At 44.1% G+C, this 18,527-nt stretch overlaps 1 protein-coding gene across 1 annotated transcript in view; it reads left to right on the forward strand.

The window, feature by feature from the left end:
- The window catches only part of LOC146834591 (ferric reductase 1-like), a 285,647-nt gene that overhangs the window by 253,793 nt on the left and 13,327 nt on the right, over positions 1-18,527 (forward strand). Inside the window, exon 12 of the mRNA XM_085600125.1 lies at positions 4,054-4,112. Within this exon, the coding sequence (XP_085456251.1) occupies positions 4,054-4,112 (59 nt within the window). The remainder of the gene's footprint in view (positions 1-4,053; positions 4,113-18,527) is intronic.

Raw genomic sequence — 18,527 nt, forward strand, 5'->3', positions numbered from 1 at the left:
CATAGTATCCTCTCTAACACACTCCCTATGGCTTTGGCCATCTTGCAGGGCCACTGTTTGTCAGGAACAAAGGTAATGGTCCCCTCCTGATGGGGGTCACCCAGCTGCAGGACTAGTCCGCAAAAAATCAAGGGTAACCCTCCATGGTCTCCCCATGCAGGTCCATCCCTCTATTGTTCCTCAGCGGGTATAAGGCAGCAAGAGCCACTGACTCTGGAGAGACACTTTAGCCGTGGGTACCCTTTGGAATCAAAGTCCTTCAGTGCATCCTTGCAGTGACGTCAGGTGGCTTCTCCTTCTATCTGACCATTCCTCTTCTCCGGGTCTAGAGAGTTCTCAAGTGGCCCTCACTTGTTGCAGGGGTTTTTATGTTGGTATGGGATAATCCAGAAGTTAGGCACTTCTACCCAATTCTAGGGTGCCACGTCATCACTCCACCCCAGCCCTAAGCTTCCTGCAAGGCATTTTGGGACATTTTTGATTGCAACTTGAAGTGGCCTATGGAAGACCTTCCCTGAGAGTTGCAGCCCCACCCCAAACTAACACAGCTGCCTCAGCCCTACCCAACAAATCTTCAACAGGGACCTCAACATGAGTTTGGCACCAGAGGTCTGGCCTCCCTCTCTTGCTTCTATGGGATTGGGCCCATGTCAGGTGCACTGTAAACAGTTAAAAACACACAAAGAAGCGCCTTACTTTCCCAGGAATTGGGCCAAGCACTGCTAAATGACTTCATTATATGGAGAGGCCTTTGATCCTCCTGCTGGCCACTGCTGATTACTTTAGCCAAGTGGTGGAGAGATTGGGGGGGGGGGGAGGCTAAAGGCCTGAAATCATGACTATGGCTGAGTCAGGAAAATATGACAATTCTCAAATTGACATAAAGGTACAGAATTCACAAAAGCAACTTTATATTTGTACTCAGGGGACATGTTTACCCTAAACTTCATACTTTACTGGTATCTCTAGGTCTACCCATAGTGAAACTGTGAGGTGGAGCAGTTTTCGTCCATAAATTTTAATGTAGTGAGTAGACAGTCTTTCTGTAAGCACTATAGACCTACACTATGAAATCTCACTTATCTTATAAGACCTACACCAAGTCAGTAACAATCCCTGAAAGGTCTTTTTTACGACATACTCCATGTGTGCAGATACCAAGCTGAGCTAAACTGTAGTTTTACGTGCTGATCCCGCATACATGTGCTCACATATTTGAGTGTATTCAGCCCTGAGCCTTTTACCCAAGATGCGCCTCTATGTAGCAGCAGCATTATCTTAAAAGGCAGACACTGGTGGTTAGCACTCTCAGTCCATTTCCAAAGAATTTACTGGGGAATGAATTGGTTAGAGGGGTAAAAAAGGGAAAGGGTGTCCCTGACAGCCCTCTTCCCTGAGAGGTAACTAGGAGGTAGGTCTGACAGTCCATTTGTGCTTGTCCACTGCCCCACTTGCAATCAGATGACCTCTGGTGATATCGTTTGGGGGTTATAGATGATCCATGGTTGCTCAACCTGTGCGGCTCTTCCAACACATTTATCCCCTTTGGTCTGTCCTAGAGCCTCCTTTTCTTATACGATAGATTTCAATAACACCTCTAACCTCTAAATCCCGAGATTACCCCAATTTCTACCCAAACTATTATTTTCATGTCATCTCCTACCCCAGTTACATTTAATCTACGGAGTACAAACTATACACACTATCTGACTAATATTTCAGAATTTGGAACAAGGTTCAACATTGCATGAACTAATTGGAGAGCTGAACACCAGAAATTCCTCTACCCAAGCTCCACAGAAAATACTCTGTCTTTCCTTTGTTCCTGGGTATATCGGGTCTATTGTGTTTAGGCTGGTTCAACTCTAGTAACTATATCTAAGCGGATACAGCTGCCTTATAGAAGAAACTTTGCTCACACACCAATCATAGTTAAAATGCTTTATTGACAAAAGAAAAATTAATAATCTAGGATTCACAGAGTCAACCGGTCATAATTTTCTTTTGCAACACTGGTTGAAACAAGCTCATAGAAAGAAGGCACAATGCAAATTTACACCCTGAGATAGGCAAGTTGTGGGTTCTGTCACCTCTGTTTCTTATAGTAAGGACAAACAGTCTTGTTGGAAATTGTGGACATGAGAAAGGATACCCTTCAAATACTTACAAATATGTAAACAGTTTCGACTGATCAAGCTCTTTTCACTTTCCATCCCAAGGAATCAAGATGCCATTTTGGCTTTATGTCAGAAATTGACACTTCCTGTAGGGAATGCTAGCATGAGCAAGAAAACATTGCTAGAGCAAGTTAGGGTTACACTGATGCCGAATATAATGAACCTCAATTCACAGAGCTCTGTAGAGTTTAGTTTATTGGGTCAAATAGTATTGGCTAGAAGAGGCATGGAGTGGCATCAATTCAGTGAGTCAGCACAGGAAATAATACTGTTTTGCAAATCAAGTACATTTTGTGATGTCTCACAGGCGGTATCATGGTCAAAAGTGAATTCCATTAGTAGTGGCATAGAATACGCCTGTTAGAATAGCCATACACATGTTTGTGTTGGCTCAAAAACTACCTCGTGGACTGATATGATTCCACTTTTGGGGTATGAAAAAATCCTGATATGCAAGTCATTTACATGTTGGTGAAGGTTCATGTGATGTCATCATGCAAGGAGTACATATGCTTGTATTCAAGATTTGTAACTACAGAGTTGTGTCCTTCAGATTATGTGAGTACAGTTAGTTGTTGGAATATCATTGATGCTAGTTTGGTGTAGGTATTGTGTCAGAAGCAGGACTTCATTATTGTTCTGATGTAGCATGATATTTCATCTTTGTTGATGATATGCTAGGTGTGCTCTTAAGGGGCAGTGTAACTTTAACGTCATGGTCAGAAGTAGGTAATCTTTCTAGTTTCTCATTGTTACCGTAAGTCTCCACTTTCTTCTGATAATTAGATATTTGCTCTGTTTACGCTACAACTATCAAGTGGGGAGCAGCCATTTGTTCGGGGGTGGGGCTACTAAACCTTTGGGGAGGAGCTAATTTTTCCAGTAATAGTCAGAGTGGAGATGCAGGGGCTCAAGAAGGGGTGAAAAAACAACAAAGCCTCGTTAGCGAGTAAATGGTCTTTTAAAGACCTGTGAAGTACTCGGGTGTGGCTGTGTGTGTGCCCTAGAAGCTGTCTAAGCCCGGGCTGACACACACGATGGTGAGGGGGGGGGACTGGAGCCCTTTGAGCCCAATGGGCGCTGCGCGCCTGTACGATATGCATACAAGTGAATTTGTGACAAGAGCTTTTGTACAATCCTTTATGTTCCAATGTGACAGAGATTTCTTCCATTCAGGGGAGGGCCTCAGTCCTCGTGCTTTCATAACCAATCAGAAGCTACATGAAATACGTTTAATTAAAATGAATACACTCTACTCACCTATGTCCCCGAAGCCAGAGCCGCGATGGAATGCTTTGGGGATCACTATTGAGTGCTTAATTTGTAAATAAATAACTGGAGGTGTACCATTGTTTGTAAGGAGCTCACTGCCACCACTGTCAAATGACAGCAATGCCTCACACCAAGTATACCCAGGATTGGGTCCATATAATGCTCTTTATTCAGTCATCCTACACTTCCTGTGTGTTTTCTCTTATTAAAGGTACTTTTTCATTTCTGCATTCTCCCATTGTCAAGGTTGTCTTATTTTTTCTCCACCTTCTTCCTCCCTTTTCTCTCTTTCTCTATTTTGCTCTGGATCTGGGTCTAGTGATGAAAAATATGTCCTGGCCTCACAAAACGGGTGAAGGTGTCCACCACCTGTAACCACCGACACAAGTTAAGCACTGTCTCGGACACTGTCAACAAATCTACTGTTAATGACAAGGCTGTTGAAATAATGCCATGTGCATTGTTTTGGGGAAAAAATAAGCTATTATATGAATCAACTTTATTGACGGTCAACAAAAAGTTGGAAAGGACTTTAAAAACTGTATATGTTCTATCTGTTTTCCTTGAGAGTTAAATCATTTTCCTTCTTTCACTTGTTTCCAAGGAGAGTCATCTTTAACTGGTCCCATGCTTTGAATGCATTTGTGATCATGGTGTTGGCAGGTAAGATACTTTTGTGAAAATGCCGAATATGTTTTGCAGAACCTGCACTATGCCGAGTAGGTGGTTTTCAGCTAGGCTTGCTTTTACATCCAGCATTATTAAGCTTTCCTGTGGTTTTAGTTCCTATTACGCGTTTGGCTAGCCCATTACCCATGGGGAAAAGGCTGTCATTTTAATTATGTTCTCCGTATTAAATTGTGCATGGTGCTGTTGACAGAAAAAAAAACAGGACTGACAGAACTCTATCCTCATGGTATGGTGCCAGATGTCATCAATTAACTGATATAAGACAGATACAGAACAACTCTTAAAATGAACCTCGGAATTTCCAACTTAAATATATACCTTCACACCAATTCAAATAGTCAATGGATCTGAAAATAAGTCGCATTGGCCATTGGTTGATTTTCCGAGCAGATCAGCAACAGCTACTTACAAAGAAGGTGTTATATGCTTAAATTAAGATGCATATTTTATAAGATGATTCTGCAACATGAGGTGTAATCCATTATACTGGAAAACAGGTATAACAAAAAACAAAATATTTTTCTTCAAGCTCGATGGATCTAATGACAGCTGGCTGTGGGTCGAAAAGCCAACTTTTAGTCAGTGCCAACATTTTGAGTAATAAATCCTGGGTGCCCTGGGGACATGCAGTTTCTCCTTTCTCATTAGAACTATACCCTGCAAGCCCCAACATTCTTAGTGCTGTTGAGTGAAATCTGCAACTGGCTGACCACCATCTTAATTACATAGGAGCAGTTGACAGCTTTGGAAAGACCTCCAATTGAAGAGCCTCTTGAGGACACACTTGATGTTGTCAAATTTCTGTTAGCATATGGTTTATGGAAGGTGTTGCAGTCATTGATAATATACATTTCTTATCGACCTGCCCTTCCAGTGAATGGAATTGTTTACTGCAACAAAAGTTCTACTCCTTCCGTTCCTGTAATGATGAGTATTAAAATGATGTTAATAAAGGGAATATGCAATTTTAATTATAGGTATGTGAGGTAACAGAGAGATAATAAATTGCCGTCACCAAACAGTTCGCGTTTAAATAATACTTCCAAGCATTACTCTCTTAAGCGGTATGCCATCAAGTTTTATTGTAGTATGACCTAGCGCAAACCTAACCTGAGGCTAAAGAGAGTTTTATAAGAGAACTGTTTTTGTAGGCAGGAGAGATTAAAGGATATGCCAAGAATTAAAGGATCTTGAGCTGAGGCAGAGTTTTGGAGCTGAATTCTCTGATCTAAAGGCATCAACTTTAGCACGTAGGCCACATCTCACGGATGGACCTTCTAATATTATTCTTTTTCAGGTTGAACTGGACAGCGCATGCCCTGTCTCTTCGAGAGCTGCTGTAATCAGTCTCCGGGCTTCAAGTCCACCCCTCTTTGTACCATTGATTTTCATTTGTCTATGTCAGTGTCCTTTAAAAATCCTTGCTTGCTGGTGGTCATTCCTGCCTCTTTGTCCCTACTTTCTCTCTTCTGTTCCACCCACAGAACAGGGACTTAGTACGGTCTCATTCCGCCATGCTTCTTTATCTACTCTTTGGGGGACTATATTTTTCTTGGTTTCCTGCTCTGTTACTGTTTGCCTGTGTTTAGCTTCAGCACCCCAGCTGCTTAAATTAAAATATATGATTCTTCCTCCAACCTCCTCTTTATGTCACAGTTGTGTTACTGCTGCCTACCCCACCGAGGCTCCCGCTCTGTTGCTTTAATTTTTGTAGGCTTTTTGCACTTTTCGATGTCTACTGTCAGTTTGACTATTTCTGGTAGGATTTTCATTAGGTTTGAGCTTCCTTTTAAGTGGAATTGGGCTTGTTTTTAGGTATCCCCTGCAAGGGGTTTACATGCCGCCTCCTATCTTTCCTGGGTTTTCATTGGTTCCTGTACATGACGCTTAATTTTCCTCCTTTGGCTGTAGCATATTTTCGTGCACTTACCAATGCTTGTCACAACGCATCACAATGCCTTTTATCTTTAATGTGGCGCCCTTGCGCTTTTCTTTTGTTGTGCACTCGGCACCTCAACTTTTTTTATTTATTTAAATTATCTGCAGACCTCCGGAAATCCGCACGCGGGCACACACAGTTAATAATGGCACCCACGTGTCGCAGCCCTTTATCCCCGCCCCGCGCCCAGGTGCCATGCTGTAAGTTTCAGCACGGTGCTCGCATTTAGATTATCAACACAGTGACGGTCTGATTAGTCAGAGGCCGCAGTCCCACATTCAATAACACTACTTCTGCTGTTTACATCGAACAAAGTTTTAGCTTTTTCTTCTCAAAAACAGGTAATAAATGGAAATGATTATGTTTAAATTAAAATACTTTATGTTGTTGCATGTTCTGCGTGTAATCATTGTGTGCTTTTAGTATTACTCTTGCATGCTATATCACTGATGCACAGCGCTCCTGGCATACGGGGTCACCAAACTTCACAATACAGCACATGGGCAATGGCGTGATCCGTGCAGCACAGCTCCTCACACCTCCATTAGGAGCCCTACATGTCTAGGCTCCCAAATGGATTGTGCTTCCTCCAACACATTCCTCTCCCTCACGGGCACACCGTTCTTGGAGAGTAGGCAAGTACTGGTGCTCCAGACTCCAGGGAAGGTGATCTTGTTTTTCCTGGGTGATGTCCCCTCACCCAGCAGTGAAAACTAGCAGGCTAGGCCCCTAGTCTTCGTCACAGGCAGAAGTCTTCCCGAGCTTCCCCTTCTCATGCATCCTGGCTGGCAGCTTGGCAAAGGACAAATATGGAGTCTTAGACTTCCCTACTTACAGTTCCTTTCCAGATGCAAAATAATATTTAGGGTCTGGACCTTTGAAGATTTATGTATGGATTCTGCTTCTTTGATTTGGTCATCTTTCCCCTTCATTCTTCATTTTGAAATATTTTTGTCACAGTAGGCAGCACTCCAAAGCTGATTAACCCACAACAAGATTCATGGGAATGACCTGAGTTCCACACCTGGATGTCTGCCACAGTGATCTGTGCATCAAAGGTTAATCCCAAACCCTCTGCCCTATCCTTTATGATTTCCTTATCAGCCCCATCTCCCTCTTACTGAAATGTGTCCAGGCCCTTTCCTTGTGATAAGTCACTGAATCAAAGAGACTGTTGAAATGCACAGAGAGAGCCTGGCTCCCCCTCACCAAGTGCTTGTCTCACCCAGCTTACAGGAGTGTAGCAACATACAGTTCTGTCTGGGGGAGACTCCTCTGTTCCTCATGTTTTCACCAGGCAGGCCTGGGCTTCCCAAAGTGGAACCCAAGGTCATCCTGGTAATGTACCTGTTAGACTTGGCTTTTTCAGCGGGTTTACCCTCAGACTTTTTGCTTTTTGACTTTCTGTTTTTGACCTTGTTTTTGCTGGTTTTAGGACTCAGCACTTTACCACTACTATTCAGTGCTAAAGTGCATATGCTCTCCATGTAAACTCTGTTTATGGATTGGTGTTTCCATGATTGGCTTATTTGATTTACTACTAAATCCATAGAAATGTGCACATGTGTGCTCAGGGTCTCTAAATCAAATACTGCTAGTGGGCTTGCAGCACTGATTGTGCCACCCACACAGGCAGCTTTCCAAAGGTGTCTCAGACCAGCCACTGTACTGTATGTGTGCAGTGTTTACTGCCATGTCAACCTGGCAAGTGCACCTACTTGCCAGGCCCAAACCTTCCCTTTTCATACATGTAAGACACCCCTCAGGTAGGCCCAAGGTACCCCTGTGGGTAGGGTACAGTGTATGTGAAAGGTTGGACATGTATCGGTGTGTGTTACATGTCCTGATAGTGAAATACTGTGCAGTTCATTTTTCACTATTTAACAGCCATCTGTCCCATAGGCTAACATAGGGATTATCGTGTAACATCTTCAAAAGCCAAACTTTCCATTGGGACATGATAGAAAAATAGAGTTTAGTATGCCTGATCTCAGGATTTAATAATACATCTTTTAGTAAAGATGATTTTTATATTATGTGTTTGAAAATACCATTTTTGGAAACTGGTTATTTTCTTGTCTAACCATCCTGTGTGCCTCTGCCTTATGTGTATTCCCTGTCTTATGTGTATTCCCTGTCTGGGTTTAGAGTGACAGGAGCAGTGAATATGCATTCACACTAGACAGACACAAGGGGGGGTTGAGGTGTGTCCTGCACTTACTGGTTGACTCATAGCTAGGCTGAATAGACCTGGCTGCATTTATAGTAGTGGGAGGATTTGTCATTTGCACCTGAATAGACTGTGGCTACCTCACACAAAGCTGTCTCCATCCCCTGGAGTGAGCCTGGAGTGAGCCTCGCCTGAGCCAGGCCGGACTGGACTTTGTATGCCCGTGGATCTTTGTGCCAATTTCAAAGGGAAATGTGGTATAAATATTGGGGCCCTGACCTCACAACTTTAGATTACTGCTAGTCTAAGGAATCTCCCCGAAAGAAGAGCTGTCAGGAGGAGCAGTGCCCCTTTGCTGGTGTTGCTTTGTAAGGTTGAACTGCAGTTGCTACTTCTGTCTTACGCAGGTAAAGGACTGGGTCCTTTCTGCATGCTACATATCTCACAAAGGGCTTGATGTAGGGCTTTCCTCCTGTTGAAATTCTCAGAGAAATCAAAGACTTCAACTCCCTCTGGGTACCAGCTTCGGTAACTGGATGTTTCAGCTGCCACATAGGAAAAAGGTAACCCGATGCCGTCAATGATGCTGCTGATGGCTCCGTGACTTGAAGGCACCGCAGAGGGCACTGCTGCACTTGACACCACAACCCTGGTCTCACCGACAGCAATGCCCACCACTGCCACCAAGCCGCTGCTTGCACTGTAACCTTTGGGCACCGCACTCTGCACTGCCTTTTTCTGTGGTATCCCGATGATGCCATGCTGCCATCACCAACACCGCTGCCTGCACTGTGACCTTTGGACACTGCTCATGGAGAACACAGAGCACTGTCCCGCTTCACACCACAGCCCTGGTCTCACGACAACGCTGCTGTCTGCACCGTGGTTTCGGGGCACCACTTATAGCTTGCTCTACACACTGCTCCATCCCACACCGAAGCCTTGGCCCACCGACGCCAGGGGCATCGACTACAGTTCGTCAGCCAACAACAGCGCCTCACCAATGACGATGCTGCTACTTGCACCGTGACCGGCTAGCATCTTGACAAGCACCGTCATACTTCGCACTGCAGCCCTGGTCTCACTAACGCCGCTGGACGACCATCACTGAGTCGCAGCCTGCACCGCGATCTGAGGGCATTTTACCCCACACTGCTGCACTGCACACCGCAGCCCCGACACATGGCGATGCTGGTGTTCCCGAGTTCGATCTGCAATGCGAGGGACTTCAAGGGCCAGACAACTCCTGTATCGACCTCCGGAACCAACGCCTGCAAATGCGGATTCTTTGGCGCTCACCGCGAGGTCCCTGACACCCTGCATTTCTAAAGGTACTGTTTTGCAGGTCTTCCTGACACCATAGCTGGCCCGTGATGCCGCGGTCTGCCAGAACTGTTTGGATTTGTTGTTCACGACACTGTGATAGCCCCAGACGGAGCTATCAACTTCAAGGAACTGTATTTTAAGTCTATTTTACCTTATTGATATTTCTAAGAACTGCATGGTGAATTTCTATTGTTTTTGGTCATGTTTTGAACATATAAAATATTAGATGTTTTTCTAAAGCTGGTGTGAGGTCTTTTTGCAGTGCTTTCACTGTATTACTGTTAGTTATGTGCAAATGCTTTACACACTGCCTCTGAGATAAGCCTGACTGCTCATGTCAAGCTACCAAGGGGGTGAGAAGGGGTTGTATTAGAAGTGTAACTCCTTTATCGTGACTAGGAAGAAGGGTCCCTACTTGGACAGGGTAACAACCTGCAGGCATTTCTGCACTGAGCATACATTCACAGCGCACTCCACCATCTAGTACTGTTGTGCTCATGTCCCATGCTACCAACAGCACTTTCACATGTAGCACTCGCACTCAGTCTGCACACACTGTTCAATACTACAGGCTCTCTGTACTGCACCAGAGTGTGTCACTCTAAACACCCTCTGCCAACGCACGGACATTTACTATGTGCACTATGTTCCACACTGTACGCTCTATATAGTGTGCGTCTTGCGCGCTCACATGCACTTAGCACGTTTTCACTACACAGGCACTTCTACATCAACCTGATGTAGAAAAAGAGTGAGTTAAACACACAGCAGCAGAACAAGGTGGGTGAGCCTGTAGGCTCAGAGTAAAGAGAACCTGGTCCCTACTACTGATCCTCACACGCTATGCTGCCACAACTGCACTTGTTCTGTTAACTCCTGGTGAAAGCAGCAGCCTTCCACCACTATAAGGGTGGGGCTCTGGTCACCCCTCCCAGTCCAGCAAGACCACAATCCACCAGACAAGCTATGATGCACACACATGATTCGTGTTCAATTATGACAGAAAAAATTAGCATTAGGGATTCAAACAACAATACAGTTTTGCACTCAGGGCAGGGGTACACATCTTTACCATGCAGAGGACTTTTCCATCCCAACAGCTCCTAATCAATCATTAGCACTTATTAAATGAACTAAGGTTACTGCATGTTATCCAATGGGAGAGATAGGCCTAACAGTAGTAAAAGAATTTAGGTGTTTTTCGGTACCAGAATATGTACAACCAAAGACCACATACCATGCTTTTAAAACACAATGCACCCTGCCCTATTGGCTTTTAGGGTGTATCACAGTAGTGACTTATACGTATCAAAAAGGAAGGTTTAGGCCTGGAAAAAGGTTTAAAAGTGCACTACAGACTGCAATGGCAGGCCTGAGGCACCTTGTAAAGTGCTCCTGTAGGTTGTGGCACAACAAGTGCTGCAGGCCCACTAGTAGCATTTCATTTACAGGCCCTGGGTACTTATACTACGGACATATGAGTAAATTAAATGTGCCAATGAGGTGTAGGCCCCTTTTACCTTGTTTTGGAGGGAGAGCACTCAAACATTAGCACTGGTTAGCAGTGACAATGTTGCACATAGTTCTAATGCCAACAAAATCAAATTCAGAAAACAGGAGGTGTGAAGGCTAAAGGTTTGGGGGTGACCCCGCAGAAAGGGCCAAATCCAACACTCATCCTGTCTGGGATGGACACAATTTCTAAAGATGCTCTGGAACTTGCCAGTTCCATATTGATTCCACTTTTACCCCAGTTCACACAAATGTCATCATTGAATCTATTTTAGACAATGGAAGCTGGTATGTGCTCCAATGTAATGTGTGAAACACTTAGAGAGTCCTGGGTTTTTAAGTGATCAACATTTTGCTTATGTGGAAGATTAAGCTCATGCTTCTGCTAAAATCAGGTCCTCAAATCTCAGGACTGGCTGAAGGAGTCACACGTGAAATCGGGACACTTGGCAGCATTGTGGCTCTGACAGAGCAACCACTGACATATTGTGCTATCATAGGTTCTGCTGTAGGCGAGACCCCGGTACGAAAGATCCCCGGTGTTTCTTTTATACACCTGAATCTTTTGAGACAAGGGAGACGATTTACTCTTGGCTGGTAGTTTTCCAGGTTGAAGTTCTGAATTCTTGCTTGCCTTGAAAACAGTGTTCTGTAACTTTTCTGCCACGGGAATTCTGCTTGGCCTCTTGCTGCATTTGTTGTTGCTATCCCTCAGGTGTTATCTTGCCTTTCTACTGGCTTTCCATAATATGCATGGCCTTTTCGGTGGACTCACTTCATGTGTGACACCCATAGCAAGTCCTGGAATTTCAGCTAACAGCACTTTGCCCGCTGGATCTTTTTGGCCTGTACTGAATACAAGATCAAAACACAGGGCTCTGGTGGCTGGAAAGCCCGGGAAGCACAGGGTGTGTGCCACTTGGCAGATGGGCCACATCTAGTGAATATGACAGCATTTTTCAATTTTCTTGTATCCTCACCTTTCTTGCCTATGTTGTTTTTTTACTACATTGAGATCTCTGTGCCCCTTCCATCCCTTAAGTATGGTGGCTTTCATGGCAAATATCTTTACTCCTTCCAGCTGGAACCAGTTGTTGTGCAGGCTGAAGTACCAACTGGGCATCCATTGTCACTCTAAATATGCCATATTTTCTGACAGCAATAAACACCTATTATGTCAGCATAGATTTAAGGTAAAGAAAAGTACATTCGGTACACTACCGATCGTGTTCAAAGCTGCTAACAGTAATGAGGTTGACTAGTTCTGTTTTACTAGTACTGTTTAAACACCATTCTGAGACTTCTTGACACATAACTTTAGGTGGAAAATTGATATTTTCATTTCTAGGTGGATGTTAATTTGGTGCGGTAATTGCCCAGTTACAGTTTGCAATATCGCAAGTGGAGTTATCGGGAGATAAGCAATTAATGCACCAATCACGAAACTCGGACCTCGATATGAGGATAATGTGTTATTATATTTCATAAGTAAAAACGGTCACCAAACCAATTTTGTTTTTAACAGCAACACAGGTTAAGCCATCAAACTCGTTACCTAAACAGGAAATAGAGGGGCATATTAACAACAGATATAGTGGCGATCATAATTTTGCGATATTTACAATGCGCCGCTAACATGTATTAGCGCATGTTAGTAGCAATTTTCCGAACGCCTCGCCTTGCATCGCTAATTAGATGCAAAGTAGGTGTTCCTGAGGAAAACAGCATTGCAATACGCGCTGACGCAGCTTCACCAAATTAACAAGCCGGCAGCGGACCCACGAAGTGATGACTGAACTAGTGCTAAGCCCCCATTATTGCCTGATTTTAACGTCTGTAAAAAAGCAGACTTAGCATTATGTTCTATGGGAGGTGGACTGTGAAGTTAAATCCACACTTAAGTATCAGAGAGCGCTGCCATTATCGCTGATCATTTATCTTCGGATTTCTCATGTTGAAGGGATTTTTGGCCGCTATCACTGGATTTTATATCGCCAATGCGCAATGCGTTGTTAATACAGAGCTATCATGGCAATAAAATTCAGCAATAGCCGGCAATAGAAAAAAACACGCGAAGCGCGTTTAGCGATAATTATCGCTACGTGTTGTTAATATGCCCCTAAGTGTCTGCGAGAAAGTCAAAGGCCTATAGGTTTGATTGAGGTCACGGTTGATGAAAGTCAACATTACAAAAACAGGTGCGGTGTGCAGGGCTGGATACTGGGGACTTGTCCAAAATCAAAAACGTGCCGAAAAACTTATAGGAAGGATGCCTCAACTTCCCAAAACGCTCATTCGTATGATTAAAGGCGAGGCTCTCTGTTAAGAATGACTTCAATCGACCGTGTTTTCTGGCAGAAATGTATACATACTAGTCGTTATTTCTTAAAAAGTACCCTCACCCCCACCACTGTGTGGCATGCTTCAACGTTCAGTTCTAAGCCCGGCACATCTTATATTTCCGGGGTGCGCAATCATTCCTACATTTGGAGGGAACACTTTAAAAAAAAATAGGAGCTATCTCTTCATTTTCGCCAGCAGATAGGTCTGATGTAAGTAACCCCCAGCAGAGGGCCTCCATTTGCATTCAGGGTATGGTCCAGGTTCACTCATTTGAAACCTTCTGAGACACATTATTGGAACCAGAGTCAAGACAAGGTTTTCATCAAAGAGTACACAATGTTTCTTGCCAAAACATTGCCAATTATTTCTGATATGTTCCCGCTTCCCGTGGTTTTTGCATTATTCGGAAATAATATCAGTACTGGTTCCTTTCCGTCCAAATCTACATTTCTCTCCTAGGTCTCCTTTTACCAGGTCTTGTACTGTCTCAAGGGCTCACTGCGATGGAGACTGCTACCTCCCTAAGTGTTAACACCATTTTTTGGGTGAGGATCTCACCCTTGACCTTGGGCTTCCTGACTCCTATTAACCGTGCACCCCCACTCCCCAGGTGCAACTTCCATGACAGGCTCCGACTCAGGGAACACTTGGTCAGCCTCCCGGTAGAGTGGCTGCAGGCTTAACCCTTAAAGAAATTCACAGATTACCATTCAGGATAGCATGTAAAGGTGCAGCCCCCTTTCTCATGATAGTTCATATTTCAGAAACACAGATTAAGACAAATGTGCCTCATCTCAATTACTTTGCGATTCACCTCTCCTTCTGATTAAGGAGACCCCCTGTTTGTCCTTCTTTACATGCCCTGGCATTATCTCTTGGTCCATTCCTCTCCACACATTAATTCACTACATTCCTTACTGGTGTTAGAGTGGCCAATTCATAAATGTTACGACAAATTTAAGATTACTTTACATGGGGACAGAGTAAGGCTACCACGGGGCCAAGTTTATAATTCAAAGTATGATGCGTTTGCTCCCACGTCGTCGAGCCTAGTAGTGTGAATGTGCTGTCTGCAAGACATGCTGTACTCAATAATCTCTTTAATCTCTCCTGCTGTTTACCATAGGTTGACTCCAGTGTAGCTCTTCTTTGCTGCCTCCTAATTGGTTTCTCAACCCGATACATCACTTCTGTTTTCTTGCTGAGGAGCACTGCTTATCTACAGAATAATTCCCCTTGATTAGTGGCCGTCCACTGTGGTGCAGGTACTATTTCTTCTACCCCCTCCCATTACCCCAGTCCACTTTACCTGTCGAATCCAGTGCTTCCTTTTTGCCCCAGTACCGCCTTCACCCATGTGAGCCTTTTATGTTATCAGTGCTTGAAATTAACATCAACATCGTGAATTAGATCATGACTTGGAACTATCTGCCTGATTCTAACATGGCCGCTTGTCAGGATATATGTCCTGCATCATCGGAAGTGAGCTCCTGCTGAAGACGTTCAGATGAAAAACAAAGGGCCTTGCTGGGCAGTTCTGGTGGCATGTTGTGATGCCAAGTCATCAGTTCCGTGCAGGGCTCAGGTGGGGGCACCATGTGTTTGTTTACTGTCACATTGTGTTAGCTGAGCACATGTTCAGTCATACACAGGGCCGGGTTGACGACAATGGTGTCAGCATCTTCAGGAGCAGCTGGGAGAGCTTGGGAGCCTTCATGATGTGCATTAATTCTCAACTAAGCAGGCATGCACCATACTTTTCAGTCCTTGGGAGTGCATGTGTTTACAGGCTGCCAAACTCAGTTACAATACCATGCTGTGCTTCTCCCCTGCAAGCCCTGTTCTACTACAGCCATATTCACTTGCCTCGACATCCATTCCATTTTAAGCCACGAGCCTTTCTCTGCAATTTGGGATGCACTGTATTTACAAAAGTATGGAGCACCCCTGCGTTAGTGCTGGCGCTAAAAAATATGCACAGGGCAGGCACACTAGCACCATGTTGCAAGGGTGCCTGTGCTGTAGGGGTTATAGCGCCATGTTGCAAGGGTGCCTGTGCTGCAGGGGTGATTGTTCATGTGCAGGAAGGGACACCTTCCTGCACATAAACAATCTTTAAAGGTGATTTCCTGTTTCTGTGTGAGCTGCAAAATCAGCAAAACATCCTAAGACCAGGTTTTACCTGGCCTTAGATTTTGACGGGGCCCCATCCTTGTAAATATGGGGCAGCATCTAAAAGCAGTGGGTGCTGCTGCGGACCACCCACTGCAAGACCCATTTCACAACCCTTTCATGCTAAGTGAAGAATGAAAAAGGGCCTTATTTACAAGACGGTGTTAAGCCACGTTAAGAGGCTTAATGCCCATTAAGTGGCTTAACGCTGCTTTGTAAATAAGGAGAAGGGGATATCGCCACCAGAACTGAACTAAAAGTGGCGTTCTGGTTGAGATATCCCATTGTAAATATGCCCCAGTGTTCCTTTGGGAGTGCAAGTCTGTCCACTTCTTATTTCTTTGGAGCGAGTATAGGGCAGAAGGAGGACACATGGAAGTTTTGCATATGCATACATCTACTTGGGTATTTCATGTATTTTTGTGAATACTGCAAATGTTAGAAACCAAATGCTAGGATAAAACGTGTATGACACGCAGAACACAATCACTTTCGTATCCACAAATTGCCCCTTCTAATTTTCAGGAAAATCTTTATCATTTTAACCATCGTATGTTTCATTTGTGCCCACCTCTGTTCAGCACCCATGCATGAAACATGCAACGGGGGGGGGGGGGGGGGGGGTTGTTGTGATCAAGGTGCGAGAGGCAACCTCCGGCTGAGAGATTCTTCCTCCAAATCCATCTAGTGCAGCACCTTAAGCCTACAATGGGAAGGCTGACATGTAATATTACCTACAGTAGCTCTGTTCCTAAAGAGTTTTCCTTTTCCTGAAAAGTTTTTCAGGAAGTTGCCTGCAATTTGTAGCCAGTCATTCCCCTTAAAATCTGTCACCTCTCCCACATCGAAGGCTCCGAAAATAAAGAAACCTGCATTCTTCTTCAAGTTTCCACTGCAGGTTTTTTCCTAGATTGGAACTCAGTGACCTCATTTCCTTCAGCTCCCCCCCACCCCCCAAAGAGGTCATAATAACCCGCAGCGAAAAGGAAGCCTTGACCTTTCTCTTTACAGCCGGGTGAGGTCCTACTTATCTCCTTTGTTTAGCATCCCGGTCTCTGGTCCAATGTCATTTTTGAAGGTGCCGCTTTTGGCAGTACTATAGCGAATTGTTTACGTTGTTTTAAAATTATTATTTCGATGGTTCTTGTTTCTTTTGCCTCAGCTTCTGGTTTAGCTTTGTTATGTTTATTGACTTGAACGTGTTCAACCGACGCCTGTAAATAATGTCCTCAGTCAAACTGCACATTTTGCATCACTTATTAAATGCAACCAGACACAGAGCTGTAGATATTGTGTACTTGTGCAGCCAGATATGTGTACTGCAAACAAAACACGATCCTATTGATCTACTCCAAGCTCCGTGCTTTGTGTGTATTCACACACAGTTTGTTTCCTGCAATAAATCTAGGCAGGCTGCTCAACTCGCTCTCCTCTTCCAGCCTCTTGTCTCTCTCTCTCTCTCTCCTATTCTCACACCTCTCACACACTCTCTCACGCACTCTTCCTGCCTCTCTCATATTAGTTCATTTCAGGTCTTTAAGCACAATTTATTTCTTGTGCCTTTTCAACATTTCCATCTCTCAAACCCACTCTCGCCTCTGTTTACAAGGGTCTCTTCTGCATATGCAGGTGCTCCCTCTTAATGCGTCTGTGGCCTGCTCTCCCCTTTTTTATCTCTTTCTCGAACACTCTTTCTGCTCCTCTATCTAGAGTTCATTCACCACTTCAATAACAAGCTACCTAGCCCTCTCTATCTTCCTTTCTATCTATTCTTTGCAGCTCTCACACCTATCTATTCATCATGTCACATAATTCCACTACACAAATAAACTAAACTCCATACAATTCCACCCCACACCATTCAACAATTAACAATTCCAATTCAACCCACATAATTCCACTCCAAAGCAAAACACGTAAAGACATTGTCATTTATAATGCAAACAGCTCTAACTCTTGCAAATGCGATACCTATTGCATCACAATGCTTGTTCACCCTTGAGCCCACCCTTTCTATAACAAATGGGCAAGGGCTATTTCCTCTCGGCAGTTGTTTCCCCTGTTGGTTTTCACATTCTCTGCTACCACCGTTGGCAAACTGGTTATTGCAGTTATAATTCTAAATTGAATGACCAGATGTGAGCTGCAAAATGAGCAAAATATCGTAAGAACAGGTTCTACCTGCCCTTAGTTTTTGGCGCTGCCCCATCCTTGTAAATATTGGGCAGCATCTAAAAGCAGTGGGTGCTGCTGCGGAACACCCACTGCAAGACCCAAAACACACAGCAAGGGGACCTTGCTAGACATAATACCTACTTTTAGGACCTCTTGAATCTCCTACAAATGTCAATGACGATTCCACTTCTCTTACCCTTGTGTCAGGATCTCCTGCTCAATCCCAGTGGGAGGTTCACAACCTGGTTGCTTCAGGTCAACTAAAACTGATGGCATGGAAGGTATCAGGCCAGCCTGGAGTGTCCCAGGTCTTTTATTAGACAATATCAATTTCCTTTCAAAGGCTTGGTCTTCAGGCACATCCAGAGTACTACAAGTCAGCCTTGAGTTCTCAAGCTCGCTAGTGTATGGGATCACATTTAGATCCCTTTTCAGCTGATGTCGCTACCATAGCTAAGTACCCTGGTGACTTGGCAGCTTCAGGTACATCTTAAACACATTTTCAATACCCATTGGTCTGCAATTTTCTTACAACATAACTATATTTCAGGTAAGCCAACAGGAGAACATCCTCTCATTCCCAAGCTACTCAGAGGAATAAGGCTAAGTCTTCCACCATCCCCTAAGTACACTTTTTTATTGAATGTTAATGCCGTTTTGAATATGTTTAAAACCTGGCCTTTTAGTGTGAGTTTATCTCGTAAAGGTTTGTCTGCCAAGTTAACAATGTTGTTATGATACATTTCATTTA

The sequence above is a fragment of the Triturus cristatus genome, chromosome 4_2 (assembly GCF_964204655.1).
Source record: "Triturus cristatus chromosome 4_2, aTriCri1.1, whole genome shotgun sequence".
NCBI lineage: Eukaryota > Metazoa > Chordata > Amphibia > Caudata > Salamandridae > Triturus > Triturus cristatus.